This window comes from Crocodylus porosus, unplaced genomic scaffold, assembly GCF_001723895.1.
Source record: "Crocodylus porosus isolate Cpor-Errol unplaced genomic scaffold, CroPor_comp1, whole genome shotgun sequence".
In the NCBI taxonomy this organism is placed as follows: Eukaryota; Metazoa; Chordata; order Crocodylia; family Crocodylidae; genus Crocodylus; species Crocodylus porosus.
In genome coordinates, this window is record NW_017728944.1 from 4,245,813 (window position 1) to 4,262,818 (window position 17,006).

Sequence of the window (17,006 nt, forward strand, 5' to 3'; positions counted from 1 at the left end):
ACACCTTCAAGAGTAAATTGGATGCTTATCTTGCTGGGATCCTATGACCCCAGCTGACTTCCTGCCCTTTGGGCAGGGGGCTGGACTCAATGATCTCCTGAGGTCCCTTCCAGTCCTGATGTCTATGAAATCTATGAAATCTATGAAACATTCAAAGCAGGCCTACACTTTCAAGCCCTAAGCTCCTGGGCAAGTGAAGGTTTTGATGATGAACTTCAGGTAGCCAATGCTGAAAAGACTGGACTAGGTGACCTGCCAAAGTTCATTTGGCAAAGCCAGTGGCATGACAGTGGCAGGGGGAGAAAGACTTGCCACACTGGCAAGTCAGAACAGCGGCTCCATGGGAGGATGCAAAACTGGGCTTGTGTCTCTCTAACTGCCCCTCCAGGCTCTGAAAGGACCTCCTAGCACAAGCATCTGTTCACATGCTATATCCCCAAGGAACCCACTGCTCATTGGTACAGATATCTCCCAAGACAGCAGGGCAGTAAATTGCCACCTCCTATGGAAATGTCCCACTCAAACCAAAAATGGATTTCATTTTGGTCAAAATTTGTAATTGAAAATATTTATTTTCCCTGTAAAACCTGCAAACTCTGGTGGGGGGTTTTTGGGGGGTGGGGGGAGGTTGTTTTTTATTTTTTTTAGAAAGGGAGTCTCAAAAAGCAAAGAATCCCTGCTATTCCACTAGTTAGAAAAAACAGTTTCTAGCAGAAACAAAAAATTGCAATGGAAGTTTATTTTTCTTTTCCAACCAGTTCTATTTACTTCCCTGGCCATAGTAAGAAGCTTCTGATATACTCGGATGGTTGATCAGGGAGGTAGGGGGGAAAAAGGAAAGATCATGATATTAAGTACTTGAGACACAATCTTATATATCATATTATATCACATCACATCACATCACAGCACATACCTTAAGCCTCTGGCTTGTCTTCAGAATGACCTTGAAGTTAGCAAACTACCAGGAGAAATTTCACAGTGAGTAGAGCAGGCCTGATTACCCACCTTACCATATGTGGCAGGTGGCAGACACCTTATATCTTTAGACGCTCACACTCTCTCCCTCTTTTTTTTGTTTCAACTAATAAACTATCCTCCAAAGCAACTTTATTACTATTGATTCTGGGAGTGAAATCCAATTGATCTTGGTTGAAATGAAGCATCTTTTTAATTCTGGAGCATAATAGTGATAAATGGAGTAGGAATTCACCTTTCAAGATTGATCTTGGACGCTCCCTTGTTTCAGATAGGATTCTTGTCTCCTGATCAAGTTCAGGACTTTTTGCAATGTACACACCTAAAGCACTCTCACCCTGGTCTTGCAAACAGGCTTCACTTCAAGCTCAGAGTGGTGCATGTAGGCTCAACACACTCATTTGTACTGGTCAAAGAGCATCCTAGCAAACTAGGAAACTGCCTGGTCTGCGCACTGGGAGCTATATGCCTTTGTCTGGTAGCTAACAAGACAGGGGCTCCTCTATCAATAGGATCTGACTGCAGGAGAGTGGGGCCACAATAGAGTAAGTGTCCAGGGTAAACTTAAGACAGAATTTGTGGGGTGATGACATTTATAAAGCAGCATGGTGCAGTGGGTAAGGCACTGGACTGCGTCTAGGCAATATGAGTGCTTGCCCCAGGCCCTACCAACAATCCATCTTGTGACCTTGAGCAAGTCATGCTGCCTTTCTTGCCCTTCCCCTCCCTTGAGTAACTTTTTGTAGTGCAGCTTCCTGCTGTGATTAATAGTCTGGAGGTACTTTCATTTTGGTACCCAGGTATTTGCAGCTGCTCTTGCTCCTTAGTCTGGTGGTAGAACACCCCTGTTCTTTTGGGAATGTGGTGTCAGGATTCCCTTGCTGTCCTGAGTGAAACCCATGGCTACGTCTCTATGTGCTCTGTGGGCACTGCTGGACTCTTTGGAAAATTTGGCCAAAACCGTATAGGCTGAGCCCTCTTGGGGCACAAATCCTGGCAGGAACTCACCATTATCATTCTTACTCAAAGCCAAGTGGAAGTGAGGATGCTTTGCGTCTCCCAGAATCAGCCCCGCCTGCATCTGCACTGGATTCTCCTGGACCACGGGATATCTCCCTGCCCACTAACTGCTCTCTGGCCAACTGGCTGCCTCCAACTATTACCTATGTTTTTGGATTATTCCTTTCCTATCCTTAGATGCAAGCAGCACTTGACAGGTTTAGGCAAGGTGCAGTGAGTGTCAAACTCTCAATGGCTGGGTTGTTGTTGAAACGCTTCCCTGAGCCATTTCAGACAGGGAAACAGCTGATTTCCACCCCCTGCTATTTAATAACTCACCGTATTGAAGTTGGGGAACAAGTTGAGAGGGGATGTCCCGTTGAGCCTGAAGGTCAGAAAGTGCTTGATATCCAATGGTGGATGCAGGGGACGGCCAGGAATAGGCAATGATGTCAGCAGGGGGCTGTTGTGCCCGGATGGACCTGAACAGGAGGTAAGGACAGAAGGGGAAGGAGGGCAAAAATGAGAGAGAGAAAAAGAAAATTTAGATTTCTGTTGATTAATGAACCTGGAGGGAGCAAAGGGCAACCCAAACTGGATGAAACACACTGGTTTTCTCCATTGACTTAAAACAGCAGATCAACACTGTGGTTTTCCAGAGAAGAAGCAATCCAAAACTCTCTTGCTGGGTGATCTGGACAAGAGGGTACTGAAATGCTCCAAGACTTCCTGCAGAAAGGCCTGGATATGTCACGCTGTAGCCTTTTGTAGCTATATTACTCAGGTGAAAAGAATCCTTTTTTCTGAACCAGCTCAAATAATGAGCAAATCATAATTGCCGAGGTCTCTCTCCTGCCTTGAGGAGTCAGGATTGGCTCTGGGAGGGTCCTAGCAGGTTTTGCTATAGGATCAGTGCCTGAGATTGCAGGCTGCTTGGGGCAGGGACCCTGCCTTCCTTTGAGTCACATACAGCTCTGAGCATACAGACACTTATAAACTATGGAGACACCGTGGCAATAAAAACAATATTAAAGACAAGTCTAACTTAGCAGGATATGGGGGGGAGGGGAGTGTACACCCCTTGGCTAAGAGGCACTGATGTAATTTTTCAGGGTGTTTGACAACCAATGGATTCTAGGTGCCTGGATGCTTTAGGCTTATTTGAGCTGCGAGTACTGGGGAATAACTCTTCTTCTCCTCCACCCCTGCTATCCTGGATGGAAAACCACTAGGTGATGGTATTCTCCTGCTGACTCTCCCCACCAACTCTTGTTATTCTTCTGACAGATTATTAGCTCCTATAATAGAACCGCCCATGTCCTGGGCGCCACAAACCAGCTTTGCAGGCTGCCTGGCTTCTTCCCCCGCAGAGTAATTGTGAGTTGTGGTGTGTGATTTAAAATTAGTGTGCAGTTTAATAAAGAAAAACCTACAGAAATCAGAGAGAACCTTACAGAAGAGAATGCAAGAAGCTCAGAGCCCTTGTGGATCCTGAGCAGAAGCTGCATTTAAATCCACACTGAAAAATGAATTGTCACGTGGCAGAGGAATCAAGCCTGCTGTTCTCCACTCTGGCAAACTGCTTCTCCTCCCTTTGCCTTGATTACTACTGCCATTGCTTTTCAGGCAGAGGCTTTTTGTGGGGTTTCAGGTACATGATATGGAACCTGGCTGTATCATCCTTGCTAACCAGCTCTCTCTCCTGTGGAAGCAGCTCAAGCCAGGCTTGTAATTCCACTTCTTCCCAGCACAGGGTAGAAGCTGTACTCTCATCACATGAAAAGACTCATCTGTGTTCCCATGGGATGGTGCCCTAGAGCCACCTGGGCAATGTGATACCCCTGGCATGAACCAGCACAAGGCTCCCAGCAGCACCAAAGCCCCTAAGCTACATCATTACTCTCGGAGCCATGAAAAGGGTCTGTACTTTAGTCCTGCATGGTCCTGTGGCAGAGGACAGGATTGATAGGGAGGAAGGGAGCCAGCAGAGCCCCACTGACATGGACCAGAGCCCCTCACTATACCCTGGGGCGGGGTTAATGCTTTTGTTCCAGGCCATATATTGGAAGCATCACTGCAGGGTGCTGCACAGAAGCCTCCCCCCAACACCCACTATCCATCTGCAGAGCCAAACGCATCAATTTACGCTGCCCCTCAGGCCGAGCCGAGCTCAAGATGTCCATCAGAGCCCATAGGCTTATACAAGTTTCACCAAAGGGGATCCCAGTGCAGCAAACTGAATGGCAACATAACCGAGCACCGAACAACCATGCAGCCTGCAGCAGGTAGTCTCTTTCTGCACCCCAAGGCAGAGCTTATGTTGTACAAAAAGGATGGAGGAGCCGTGCTGCCATGCTTTGCCTTCAGTTTGACTCCTGGATTGGGACTAGGATATTTCCCCTTGGGACAGGTCACCTGAGAACTGCCCAAAAGGAGTTTTGTACTTGCTTGTCCAGTAGTGGATTCTGGCCCCTGTCAGAGTCAAGGAACTGAGGGCACAGACAGATGGCCACATATTCCTGTTTACACGGGTGTCACAGATCCATGTATATTGCAGTGGTATCAGGGACAGAAGAACACAGTAGCTGCACTTAGTAGACGGCTATTACTGCATCTCATCACTAGGTGGCACGAGAGCCTCCCTTTCACAAACAGCTCCTCTGGGATGGATTCGCAGACAGACAACACATAAACTCGTATAACTTAAACTGGTGGATTTTTACCCCTGATTCTTTCAGGAGTAATTTTACGCCGGATTAGATTAAATGACTTTGTTTTACGACAGTGGGAGGCAAACTTTTTGGCAGGAGTACCACAAATTATCTCTGACCCTTCCCCAAGTGCCACTCCAATCTGCTTCCCCTGCCTGAACTGCTGCTCTGCTTTCTGCTTCTTGTCCTATGCTCCTTGCCTGATTTGCTGCTCTGCTTTCTGCTATATCTGCCACTGTGCTGCCTGCACCCTCTCATAGCTGCCCATGCCACTTGCAACATCCGAACAGCAGGCTGGTTTACGGTATTATCTCATCTGTCTTCTGCCTTTTTTTTGAACCAGTGTAATGACTAGTCTGTCCATGTTTTGAGCTAAACAAAGAGAGGTACTTAGCAATATCAGTATGAAGTCAGGTAGAAGGCAGGATAGATTTACACCTTACAGATTAACTAAATCAGGGATTTCCAAAGCAGCAGCTTAACAATGCTTATTTTGCATCTGATGAAGCAAGCCTCTGTTTATAAACTCTCATGCATCTATGACTTAGTTAGTCTAGAATAGTGTTTCTCAACCTTTTAAGTAGCAAGTACCCCCTAAGTTCTGAAAATTTTAATAAGTACCCCAACACTCAGTTTTCCAGGGGATTTTATATTTACAGACTAATGTGTGCCATATGTTGGAAGAAGGGCTGTGTATATAAGGCCACGATATGAAACCTTTTATACCTGGGGTGCACAACTCAAGTATGTATCTGGGCTAGAGGTGACGTAGGCCAAAGCTAGGTAGGCTGAACCCAGTGCCACGAGGGTTGAACCCAGTGCTGCGCAAAGCAAATTATCACTGGGAAATTTAAAGCGCTGTGCAATACATGGCACACCAAATTTTTTGCCATGATTTTGAGAGGAAAAGAGGGCAAGAGAGAGCAAGTGCTGGGATACCTGCATACCCCCTGCATGTGTCTCACGTACCCCGAAGGGTACACACAGGTTGAGAAAATATAGTCTATAAGGTACAGATCTATCCTGCCTTCTGCCTGAGCTAAACAAACCATTGATCTGGTTTACTGTGGAAATTCCTATCTTCCCATCTCAGTTAGTAAGTAATAAACACTCACTGATCTGTACTTGAGTCTGTAAGAAAACATAATCCCCATCTTTTCCCTTTAGCTTGAATTTATTTTAGGTTCTCTTGGCTTCAACTATAACTTTGAAAACTCTTAAGCCAATAACAGATTCCTGCCTTGTTACAGCTGTCAGGCCTGATCCTTCCACTCCAGCCCTTCCGCCCCCCTTCACATCACCACAGAGGAGAAAACATTTCAGTCCCAATTCTGCCCACTCACTGAAACACAACAAATGTTGGCCACGTATTCCCTGGGACAACACAGATAATGACGTGCGGATCAGAAGCTGTCGACCGGCTTTAAATCACCCCAAGATGCTGAGAGAGTTCAGTGCCATATCTGGATATAACTAGATGCACTTCTGTTTTAAAGAGATCCCAGTGGCTTTGAATGAATCTCTGAAATCACAAATGCACCATTAATGGAGCCACACAATTACCTCTGAACTACTTTATTTACATAAGAGCAGAATGCTTGCTGACAGCATGGAAGCTCATCAGAAAGTTAATGGGTTGGGTCCAGATGAGGCCTTATCTTTGCCGTATTGTTTGCAAACAGACAGGTGTTTGCAAAGAAAGGAGGCTGGTTTAATCTGGGGGTTTCTTTCTTTTGGAAGACAAGGGCCAGGGAGCCAGAGCAAATTTGTTGCATTGGGAGTTACAGGTATTGAAATATGAGCTACCTGTCTGCCATACCAGTGGTGCCTTTGTCTTCCAGCCACTCATCTAGTTCACACCCAGCAATCACTGCTCTCTAGTGACAGATGTGTTCTGCGCAGCGGCAAAGGTGCAGGAATGTGCATGTAGGCATGGGGAAGAGCAATAAAGACCCCAGTTGCCAAAAAGCTTGGAGCAATTTGAAGGAGAGCAAAAAGCATCACTACTAGATCCCTGCCTGTGGCTGGGACACCAGAAGAGTTGGGAAATCAACTGCATGCATATTTGGTGGGCGGGGGTGGGGGCATCCAGCTAGCAGCTACTGATTTGGAGTAACCTGCAGGGCTGTTTCAGCCCAGAAGCCCATTTCCCTCCCACACTAACACCCTGCAAATGGAGCTACTGAGAAGAAAAGATAGATGAAAGAGAGTCAGCATCAAAGCCTGAGGAGGGTATGGCCACCCACAATGCTGCAGGGACCCTGGGGGTGTGATCCTGCTGCCTAGTAAAGCCAGGGGAGAGTTATACCCCCTTCTGCTCTATCACAAACAACATGGATCAGACCCAAGGTACAGGTGATGTAGGGGGTTGATGTTACCAGGTGCTGATGACCTCCTGGGAGGGGCTACGTGCCACACCTCCAATAAGAGCTCCGCAATCTTTATCATTATTGCTCAGTGACTGCAGAGAACACCATAATTATTAAATGAATTAGGGCCCTTAACCAAGGCTGAGGGTCCACTGTACAAACACACAGCATGAGGTGGTCCCTGCCCCAGAAAGGCTAAGGTCCATCCTGTAGACCCATCCAAAGGCCTATCCCATCCTGTAAAGGGATGCGCACAAGGATGAAGAGATTTGCCCAAGGTCACACAGGACATCTATAGCAGTGCAGGGAACAGGACTCAGGAATCTGAGACGGGTATCTTAGCACAGGACCCTTCTTCCCCTTTAGATACTGCAGAAACCAAAGGATCTTTGCAGAGAAAGACAGTGCAGAGCACCTGACATCACAGACCCCTCCTTGCTCCCACAGTGGAAATGTTACACAGGAATAGGAGCAATCAGTGTCATTTTAAAGACCCTTTCCAAAATGCTTTATGCTCGTCCTATTTAAAGGGATTAAACTGATTTGCGTCCTGTGCACTTGGGATTTTACACAAACTGGGACTGTCTGACTCTTTGTGGCTGTGTTATAATGACAAAAAATATGACAATAATCTGCTACTGTATTTTAAGCTACTCCTGTGATCTTAAAGACATGGAGAAATTCTCTGAGTTTGCTATATAAACATAAGCCTTTCTAGTTCCTTGCACACAAAAGAAATTCAACAGAATCAAGCTGTTTAATGTCTAAGAACAAATACCATCACCCCAGCACCTTGTTCCTTGCACCCAGACGTATTAAAATGCTTTACAAAAGAGGTTAGCATTTTCATCCACATTCGAGAAGTAGGGCAAGCCAGAGATGAAGTGACTTGACAAAGATCACCTGATAGGTCAGTGTCAGAGCCAGGAAGAACCCCCCCCGCCCCCCAGTCTCCTCTGTGGGGCTCTGTCCACTAGGCAACACCGCCTCATCATAAATAGATTCTAGGCAGCCCGAGAAGAATTGATTTACAAAGGCTGGTGAAATCTCAGTCTCAGTGAAATCAATAGCAAAACTCCTACGGACTTCGCTGGGGCTGGAATTTTGCTTTCAAACGGCTCTAATGTTTTTACAATCCCCCCTCGTGAGCAGTTTCAAACATTTGCACTCCCAGTCAGCATTCCATCCTTGTCTGGAAATACACTCTGGTGTGTGCTGAAAGCCTCTGCTGGATTTGGGTCTTAATCTGATGATTGAAGGGGTCAATTCTGATTTATTTCAGACTCTCTACTGACATATACCCAGTGGATCAGGCAGCCGTGCTGGGAATCAGAAATCCAAACTTTGAACGATTTGCTAATTTCAGGGAAAAATAAAATAAAACAAAAAGAACCTTGGACACAGAGGCCCTACAGGCAAAAGTGACCTCTTTCTGGGAGAATGCATGCATTTTCATTTTTTTATCTGTATAGGAGCTATCCCTGAGCCTTTTCTCACTTTAGGGCAAAAAATTACATTTTGCTTCATCAGGCGTGCATTGATTGAATTAATTCCAAAGTCACCCAGGAGGGAAATCTGGGAAACAGCATAATAAATAAATAAATAGAGATGATCATCATCCTAATAGGGGGGAGGGAGGGAGGGCAGGGGAATAAAACAAAACCAAACAAAAATGGGTAAATGACACATAATTAACCTTCTGAGGCGTGAAACGGCATTTCTGCATCATATCCTCTGAGATGGCAAAGCACAGCATCCAGGGGAACTGGAGCCCCTTAGGGAATCCCTCCACCCCCCATGTCCCCCATCCTTTTTACATGCAAATATGCTAATTCTAGAGAAATTAACAGCACTGGAACAACTGTGCTCGGGACTGGACAGCAAGGGCTTCCCTGCAGCTTTGTCGGCAACTTTCCATCCATTTGTCTTTTTTTTTTTTTTTTTTACATAAAAGAACTATTCCATATCACATGGTGAGAAATGATGCTGGCAAATTAACATCCCTGCCCCTGCTAATGGTAATGGAATAAATAGATCTTGCAGCTGAGCAAAAGCAATTGCTTCGCTGTGCAGAGAGAACATGGCTGCTGCCAGCGCGGTCTCCCTGATGCACGGGAGCTGAGAGGGTTCTTAGTTTCACGAGAGGAGAGCTTGTAACTAAACTGGAGACAGAAGCAAGGCTTCGCTGAGATGACTTCTGGATTACAGCTCCTTGGGAAAACCCCACATAAGGAGCATTTTTAATTATGCTTGTTGCTAGCAGCCAGAACCCAAAGACATGATACAGAAAAGCATGTGCTTGACTTCAGTCTCATGTTCAATGCTTTGCTGAACTGGGCCTACAAAAAGGGGGCGTTGTTCTTGCTTCCTTTGATAAGTTGGGACTTAAGTCTGTTTTTTACAGTAGCTCTGAGAAGCCCCAACTAAGACAAGGCTGCGTTGTGCTAGCTAGGCACTGTATGAAGCATAGTAAGAGACAAGATCTTCTCTGAAAAGTTTGCCATCTACGCAGACAAGACAAGTACAATGGGAGATGGGTGGAATGCCCCAAATATCATCCCCATTTCAGCTGAAATCTAGAGGGATTAAGTGATTTGTCCAAGGCCATCTAGCAAGTCTTTAGCAGAGCTGGGGAAAGCTTCCATATCCTCATGATCCTGCCAACCTTGCTCTGGCTCCCTCAGGGCGCATCACACATGTTGCACAAGTTAATGCTCTTTAGTGCTTGGAGCAAGATACTGTGAACCAGGACTCCTGGTTTCTTCTACTGACTCACTCTATGACCTTATACAAATCTCTTCACCTCTCCAAGCTTGCCTCTACAGTACACAAGGATGATGTTTAAGGCATCCTAGTACTGTATCAAAGGCCAACGGTGATGCCAAAGCAGAGGTGGGGAAAAGACAGAGATGACAACAAGCTGCAACGATGCATAGGTATAGAATGTACCCTTTCTGAGCCATTTACCATCCATCCATGATGCAGCAGGCAGGGTTGGGAAGCAAGGGATTCAGAAGTCAAAGGGCTGCACCGATCACCCTTCAAGGCTACCCCAAGTCTAGGAGTGTGACTTTAAGTCTGTTTTGAATCCAGGAATATTTTCTGCGTGGAAATGATCCTCTCAGGGTGGCATCTCATCAGATCTCAGGACAAGTCATCTTGCCTACCTATCACTTCACCCCCAGAACTGAGAATCTAGTAGAGAGGCAAGGGCCAATGAACCATCCAGATGGCCTACCCCACAATCACGGCTCCATACCACTCCGGCTTCAGTGACAGTCATAACACAAGAGAACTTGTGATGGTGCTAGGCCTGTGCAGAGAAGTGAAGTGAGGGGGCACCTGTCTCAGTGGAAAAGCTGACAGGACTGGACTAATGGGAGTGAACACAGTTGCTAACATGGGGAATGTCATCAAACAGCAGAGCACCATGACACATGAATGATCCAGGGGAATGGCATTCACCCCATCCCAGGAAACCAAGGCAGGATCTGCCTTTGGACAGCTGCTCTCCAGCTCCTCCATCCATAATCCACCACCTGCTTTATATCTAGCTGGGACCCTCTTTCTATTGAACACGGGACAGATAGATGATGTTCCTTCAGACTAATGACTTGCATTCTAAGGCGCTCAGATGTCCTCCAAGCCCGTGCTTTAACTCTCTAAGCAACATGACCAAGGCCAAGAGCCCAGTTCATTTGTTAAGGGACAACATAAACATTTGGGTTGTCTTCTTCATATTTGTCGTCATCTTCGTTTTATTCTCTTCTTATTAAACAGGATTCGATAAGAACTGCCCCAACCCCCAGCACAAAACGGTAGGTACAGATTCAAACCACCAGTGTAGACCATCAGGGTAACGGGACTTTCATGTAAAGGTGCTGGAACTGCGGCACAGCACTAGCTGGTGCAGTAAGTGGGGAGGGGCTGGAGGTCTCCTTTTACATGTTACAAGATTTGCATTGTGAGGATAAAACTACCAACTAACTTGGTTGGAGTTAATTTCTACTCCATAAATGAGCCACTGCCTTCTAGGAGGCCCACAGCTTCCTACCAATCTTTATGCTTGGTCTACAGGGAGAAGATTTGCAGCCATGGATGCAAATGCACTGCCTTTGTGTAAGACAGAACCTATGCCAAGGGGTTACTGGTAGAAGCAGCAATAGGTCTGAACCCTGCTCTGCACAGTGCAACCTGCCCCCATTATCAGGGTGTAGAGGGGTAAAATAACATCAGTTTCTATCATGTAGACAGGTCCCAGGAAGCTGAGGAATTAGCACTCCCACGCTTGTGCTCATAGGCTGCCTATGACAAGGTTATCTTGCCACACAACTTCCTCTAACATGGTTTTAGCCCTTCCCCTACCTCTGCTGGGAGTGTAATGCCAGCAGCAGCTGAGGGATGTATTTTTAGCTATTAATTAGACACCCAATTAAAAGGATTTGCTTTGGCAAGAAGGCAGAGCCTGAGTTCCATCTAGGATGACATGACCTTATTAGAGAGGAGTGGCACGGCCATCAGAAAGAGAAGCTTGGTTGATGAATGGCTTAAGATGCAGGATCCCCCAGCTATGAAAATTATCTTTCTTCCTATTTGTTCAGTGCAGGCCAATGTGAGGGGGCAGTGGGCATCAGTGGTTGGGTGACACTACGTTCCTGACTTTTTCTGGTTTGCTGAAGGAATCTCTACCTCCTTGGGAAATGCCAACCCTGTGTCACATACAGGATCTGATGCAGCAAAGGACTTCTGCACACACAACTGCCATTGAAACCAATGGAGCTTCAAAGCAGATGCTTAAATGGTTTGCTGCATAGAGATGCACTTAAGTGCTTTGCTAAATTGGTCTGAGACATCCAGCAACTGCTGCAGCAACAGAAAAGAGCGAGACCAGTTTTTCCAAGGAGGGTCTGTATGGCAGGCGTAGCTCCATTCTGCCATGAGGGTCATGGCTCTATAGTGAAATATCCAAGCACCTTTCCAATGATATTCTCCAAGAACCTGCAATACAGTTGAACTTATGCTGTCAGGTTTTCAAACTGTCCCCCTCTTCCTGTGGTAGGGGAGCACCCACTCCCAGTATACAGCAAATGCTGCACTTCAATATAGCTAAGAAAATCATTTCTTCTATGAAACAAATGTCATGGCTCTTGAGGCCCCAAAGAACCTTTTGATCAGGGTGGCCAACCCATAGCACATGTGCTACAAGCAGCCTCCACGTGGTAACCAGCTGATCGGGTAGGAAACAAAGCAGATCAGCACACTGGACAGAGAGCAGAAAGCAGAGCAGCAGATGGGGTGGGGAGCAGAGGAGAAAGCAGAATGCAGAGCAGTAGATGGATCAGAGGAAGGAGGTGGGAGTGGCACTCTGGAACCATGTGAGGCTTAGCTTATGGCATGTCTACTAAAAATGCTAACTGATCTAGTCTGATCACTCGTATAACATGAGGCAGAGAAGTTCCCCCAGTGATTCCCACACCAAGCCAGACCACGCATTTGAGCTGCAACATGCATGTTGGAAAGATGCTCAACCTTAAAGTTGGCAAGTGATGGGAACCCCATTCTACCCACAGGTAAGTCATTCTGATGACTAAGTACCCTCCCTTTTACTGGGGATCAGCCTAGGAGCAATTAAAGGCAGCACATTTCAGAAGTCATTCTCATGGCCCTTCCAAAACTCAGTTAGCATGCCCGACTCTGAGACATGTATGGTCCTCACAGAGCCTAAAGGCACACAAGCCATCCTGCTGAATTTAAAACACATGCCTGAGCCCTATGCTGAAGTGGGGCCTAAAAGTACCCATGGCCACTGTTTGAGCTGTACTTGATCTGGAAGGACTCCAGCCTCCAAACCTTCCTACCCAGCACCATGCTCAAAGGAAACACTTCACTTTTGCAGCATATTTTTTCCAAAGTCCCCTTTAAAACAGATCTGCTGCACTCTGCTTGATCCGGCATGCACGTAGAAGCTTCCGAGGCCTCCCTGAGCAAAGATGCTGTTGCTCATGCCTCCATCAGGCTTTGCCAAGGACACGTTTTCATGCTTACAGCTCTGCCACAGAGTAGCAGTTGGCAGATGCTTTGCACAAGGCAGATGGAGGCAGCAGCAGTTTGTTTACACAGAAACAATCTGGTTCTCCTGTGTTCTGTAGGGGATCTGCAGAAATGATGATGGTTTCCAATGCTTGACCTACGGATTTAAAATCTCTGCCCTTCCCCAGGCTGCTCAGACTAAATTCAGTTCAACTGTTTGAAGCAGACCCTTGGGAACTGCTTTTGATCCCAAAGACTGTAGTTCAAAGCACTAGAACAGGCATGGGTACTAGGGTGCTGTAAATGGACGAAGCATCTAAAACTCTATGGAAGGCTTGGTAATTTACAGTATTTGGCTCAAACAAGCAAGAGTGTAACCGGCTGTATCTTCAGCTATTGTAGTAACAAGCAGATTGAACCAGAGATCCAATACAATATACAAACAGCAGCTTATACTTAGATTTAAGGCCAGGGGACTGGGCCTATATCTGAGCTGATAACATTGCCTCTGCCTGCACAAGACCTGTTTTTGGGCTGCTGTTTCCAAGTCCCGCAAGAAGAGATGGTAGGGGGGCCTTTTGGTGGAGCTAAGAAGTCCTTGGCCTCCAAGTTGTGATACATCAGTGGAAATCACTGCAGGACCAGGACTAAAACACACTCTGGAGTCTTAGCCCAGCTTTCTCAAGAGAGGACACTGCTTCTGTGCAACATGCTGCCCTTAACTGTGTTTTAAGGGAGGGGCCTTGGACATGCATTCTGAAGCCAGCTAAAACAACCCCTGCCAATCTGTGGCCAAAACCTGTGATGAATACTGCCCTGCTCCTCTTTTTCCATGCCTTGATTGGTCACAAACAGGTCTCTTCCTTCCCTTATGCATTTCAGGAGAACAACCTTATAAGAATCTGTTTATCAGATCAATGAGATAAGCTGATGCCAAGATCCAAATGTATCAGTGAAAAAAAATGCCTATGATCCTGCAGTTCTCACCCGAATATGTGCACAACCAAGCCAACATTACCAGATCTAACAACTGTACTGAGGATGTGGGAGGCTAGGGACTCAACAGCTGCTTTTAACATGCACTAAAGATGGAAATCTTTGGTTTCATTGTTTCCAGACACACAGTTCTCTGTGCTTCTGTGCAATCCAAGGACATCCATCATTCAAGGGTTAGAGTGCAGTACTACTTTGGAAAGGGACCCTGTGCCGACAACCCCACTGACTTTCATGCGTATTAGCTCCTGCAGTTCATGCATAACGCATTTATAAAGTAAGAGACTTCTCCTCCCCACCAAATATCCACTTCTGCAAACTCAATGCCATTCCTTATTTGTGCATTGTCACAAGTAATAAAGATCCTGGAGGCCAACCCATATCCTTAGTGACTGATGTTTCTGTGACTCCACCAAAGGTTGCTAAGGTTGGCTGTAATTCTACATATAAAATTCATACTCCATGGGTTAGGGAATAATTTAGGGAAAGACTAATGGGCAGAATTGTCCTTATTGCTGGCCATACTGCGTGACCCCAAAGAACCTAAGCTGACCAGGAGTTTGAAAAATGAGCAGTGATGAGTAGGAAACAGTCCACATCTTTCTCTTCTGCAAACTGAGTTTTAGTCTGGAAAGACATTTTTGCAGAGCCACTTTGCCAAACAGAACCACCTTTTAACCACAGAAGAGGCAGAAATTCCAGGTTGGCCAGAATCCTGGAAGTGAGATGCACCAACTGTAGCTCCTTTCCACTGTATGGAGTAGATCTCTCTCTTGCTGAGTTTTTCTTTGTTATCAAGCAGTTTCTTGGTTTCTACTGGTTAAACACAAAGCCCATTTTCTATACACACAACAGAACCTCCCCCCCTCCCACAACTTCCACACGCTGCCAGTTATTTCTTCAATGGGCTACCCGGAAGGTTTCTGGAAGGAGGTGGGTGCTGGTAGGGACAATGCCAAGCCCATACTTTGTTGAGAGTAAAAGCTTCTCCAGAAGTATTTTTACCAGTGTACTGCAAAAATAAAATGGGAGAGGGGCAGAAGTCAAGGGACAGAACTTTAACCACATTGACACATGATAAAGCATTTGTTTAATTTAGCCAACGAGCTAAGATATGGGAAGGATGGTCTTGGCTAGAGACCACTTGCGTAAGCAAGAAAGTAGCTGAATGTCTTTCTCTGTGTTCAGTTTCCTTTTGTGAAAAAAACACCTTTCTTTCTCCTAGACTTTGCTATAAAAATGCTACAGAGCTACGTGTGTGTGTCCGTGTGTGTGTACAAGTACACAACAAAATGGGCCTCCGATTTCTGAGGCCTTCTGGTGCTACTGTCATATAAATAATAAATACACGAATGATAAGGAGAATGTAGCTTGAAGGATTTTAGAAGTGGAGCCAACAAGCACAAAATAAATGACATTTTCAAGGCAACATTTATTTGCGATTTGGGGCCAGAGACTGCACTGACCCTGTGTGGGAGAATGGTACTAGCGTCTTGTACAAAGGTGTCAGCGTGACCCAAAGGCAGCATGTGGGGTGCACCAGATGGCCCAATACGCTGCATGTGGTGCCCATTCCCACTTGTGTTCTGGAGCAGCAGTGTGGCTGCCATATGCGGCACTGCCCCACAGTGGAAGTGGCTTCAGGGCCATGCAGCATAGTTATGGAGACTGAAACAGGATGGGGCTGCACACCATGCCTGCTTCAGCTGCTCCAGGACACACACTGGATCTGGAATGTGGGGATAGTTTGTAAGCCCAGTCCAGCCAGCGGACCAGCTCAGTGCTACTCATCTGGTCCACAGGGATGAGTTTGAAACCCCTGGTCTAGCACCATGGAGCCCTGTTAACCACCTCTAGGCATTGTTAGAGCACAAACCAGAGCCATCTTCACCACGAATGTGTCTATAGTTTACCAGTACACAGCTGGCATTCAGGGCAAATTGCTCCAGGAAGGAAAAGACATAATTCTATCACCCTTGATGGAACTGGGCTCACTCACTCTAGGGTGGAATTTGGCCACAAGCAGTAAAGAGATCTCAGAAGCAATGTATCTGAACTACTTCTACTGCATCTGAATTGCCACAGGAGAAATACCACACATGAAAACATTTACAGGATAGCAAAGTCAAGAACCTCCGTTATAGCAGTGACAGGTGAGATCTGGACTACCTTGACCATCATCCCATCACAGAAGTGGTGCACATTACTTGTTAACACTGGGAATCTGGGACCCAGGGAAGATTTTGCTTCTTCCACTGGTCTGTGGTTCAAGGTCTAAATGGAAACACTTGCACAGGTGCATGTAAGAGGATGATGTGGCCATAATAAAGCTGTGATGCTTTAGTTTGCCATCAAGGTAACGGATATGATACTGCTGAGCACGAGAACCTGGAGGCCTTGTCAGATTTCCTGTTGCCCCACTGTAGCTATTCTTGCCAAACAAGCATTGTTCTTAGGTTGTATACGCATTCAAGTAACATGATATGTTAGTTCAAAGTTTCAACTTTATTGCAAATTAAAACCAGTAATAAGGGTCTTTCTTCCCCCTTCTACAGAACTAAGAAAAGCACCCCGAGTAAGGTAAAAACAAACATAGGCTTGTATAATTAACGAAGAGAACACATGCCATGCAACAAATTCTATCTGGACTTGGTTACAATTCTTGCACATTTGTGTACCGATCCAATAAAAAGCTGCCATTTCACTGAGCTGTCATGGTTTGAGAAAACCTCACTCACTCCAAGGTGAGGGAAGGTTCAAAAAGAAAAATCAACCAACGCAAACAAAAACTCAAGCTTGTTCATAAGGTAGATGTTAAAAGGCTCATTCTTTGGTTGCAAGATTGCAAAAGTCTTAGACTGCAATGGAAAGGTCAGGTATATGGGACTATTTTGGAAAAAAAGGAATCATTTATTACTTTTTGGAC

General features: G+C 45.9%; 1 protein-coding gene across 3 annotated transcripts in view; it reads right to left on the reverse strand.

Annotated features, from left to right (window-relative positions):
* Positions 1-17,006, reverse strand: part of LOC109320353 (zinc finger protein 385C-like) — a 235,576-nt gene that overhangs the window by 41,009 nt on the left and 177,561 nt on the right. For all 3 annotated transcript variants that reach the window (XM_019550414.1, XM_019550413.1, XM_019550412.1), the window contains exon 3: positions 2,317-2,459. In XM_019550414.1, the coding sequence (XP_019405959.1) occupies positions 2,317-2,459 (143 nt within the window). The remainder of the gene's footprint in view (positions 1-2,316; positions 2,460-17,006) is intronic.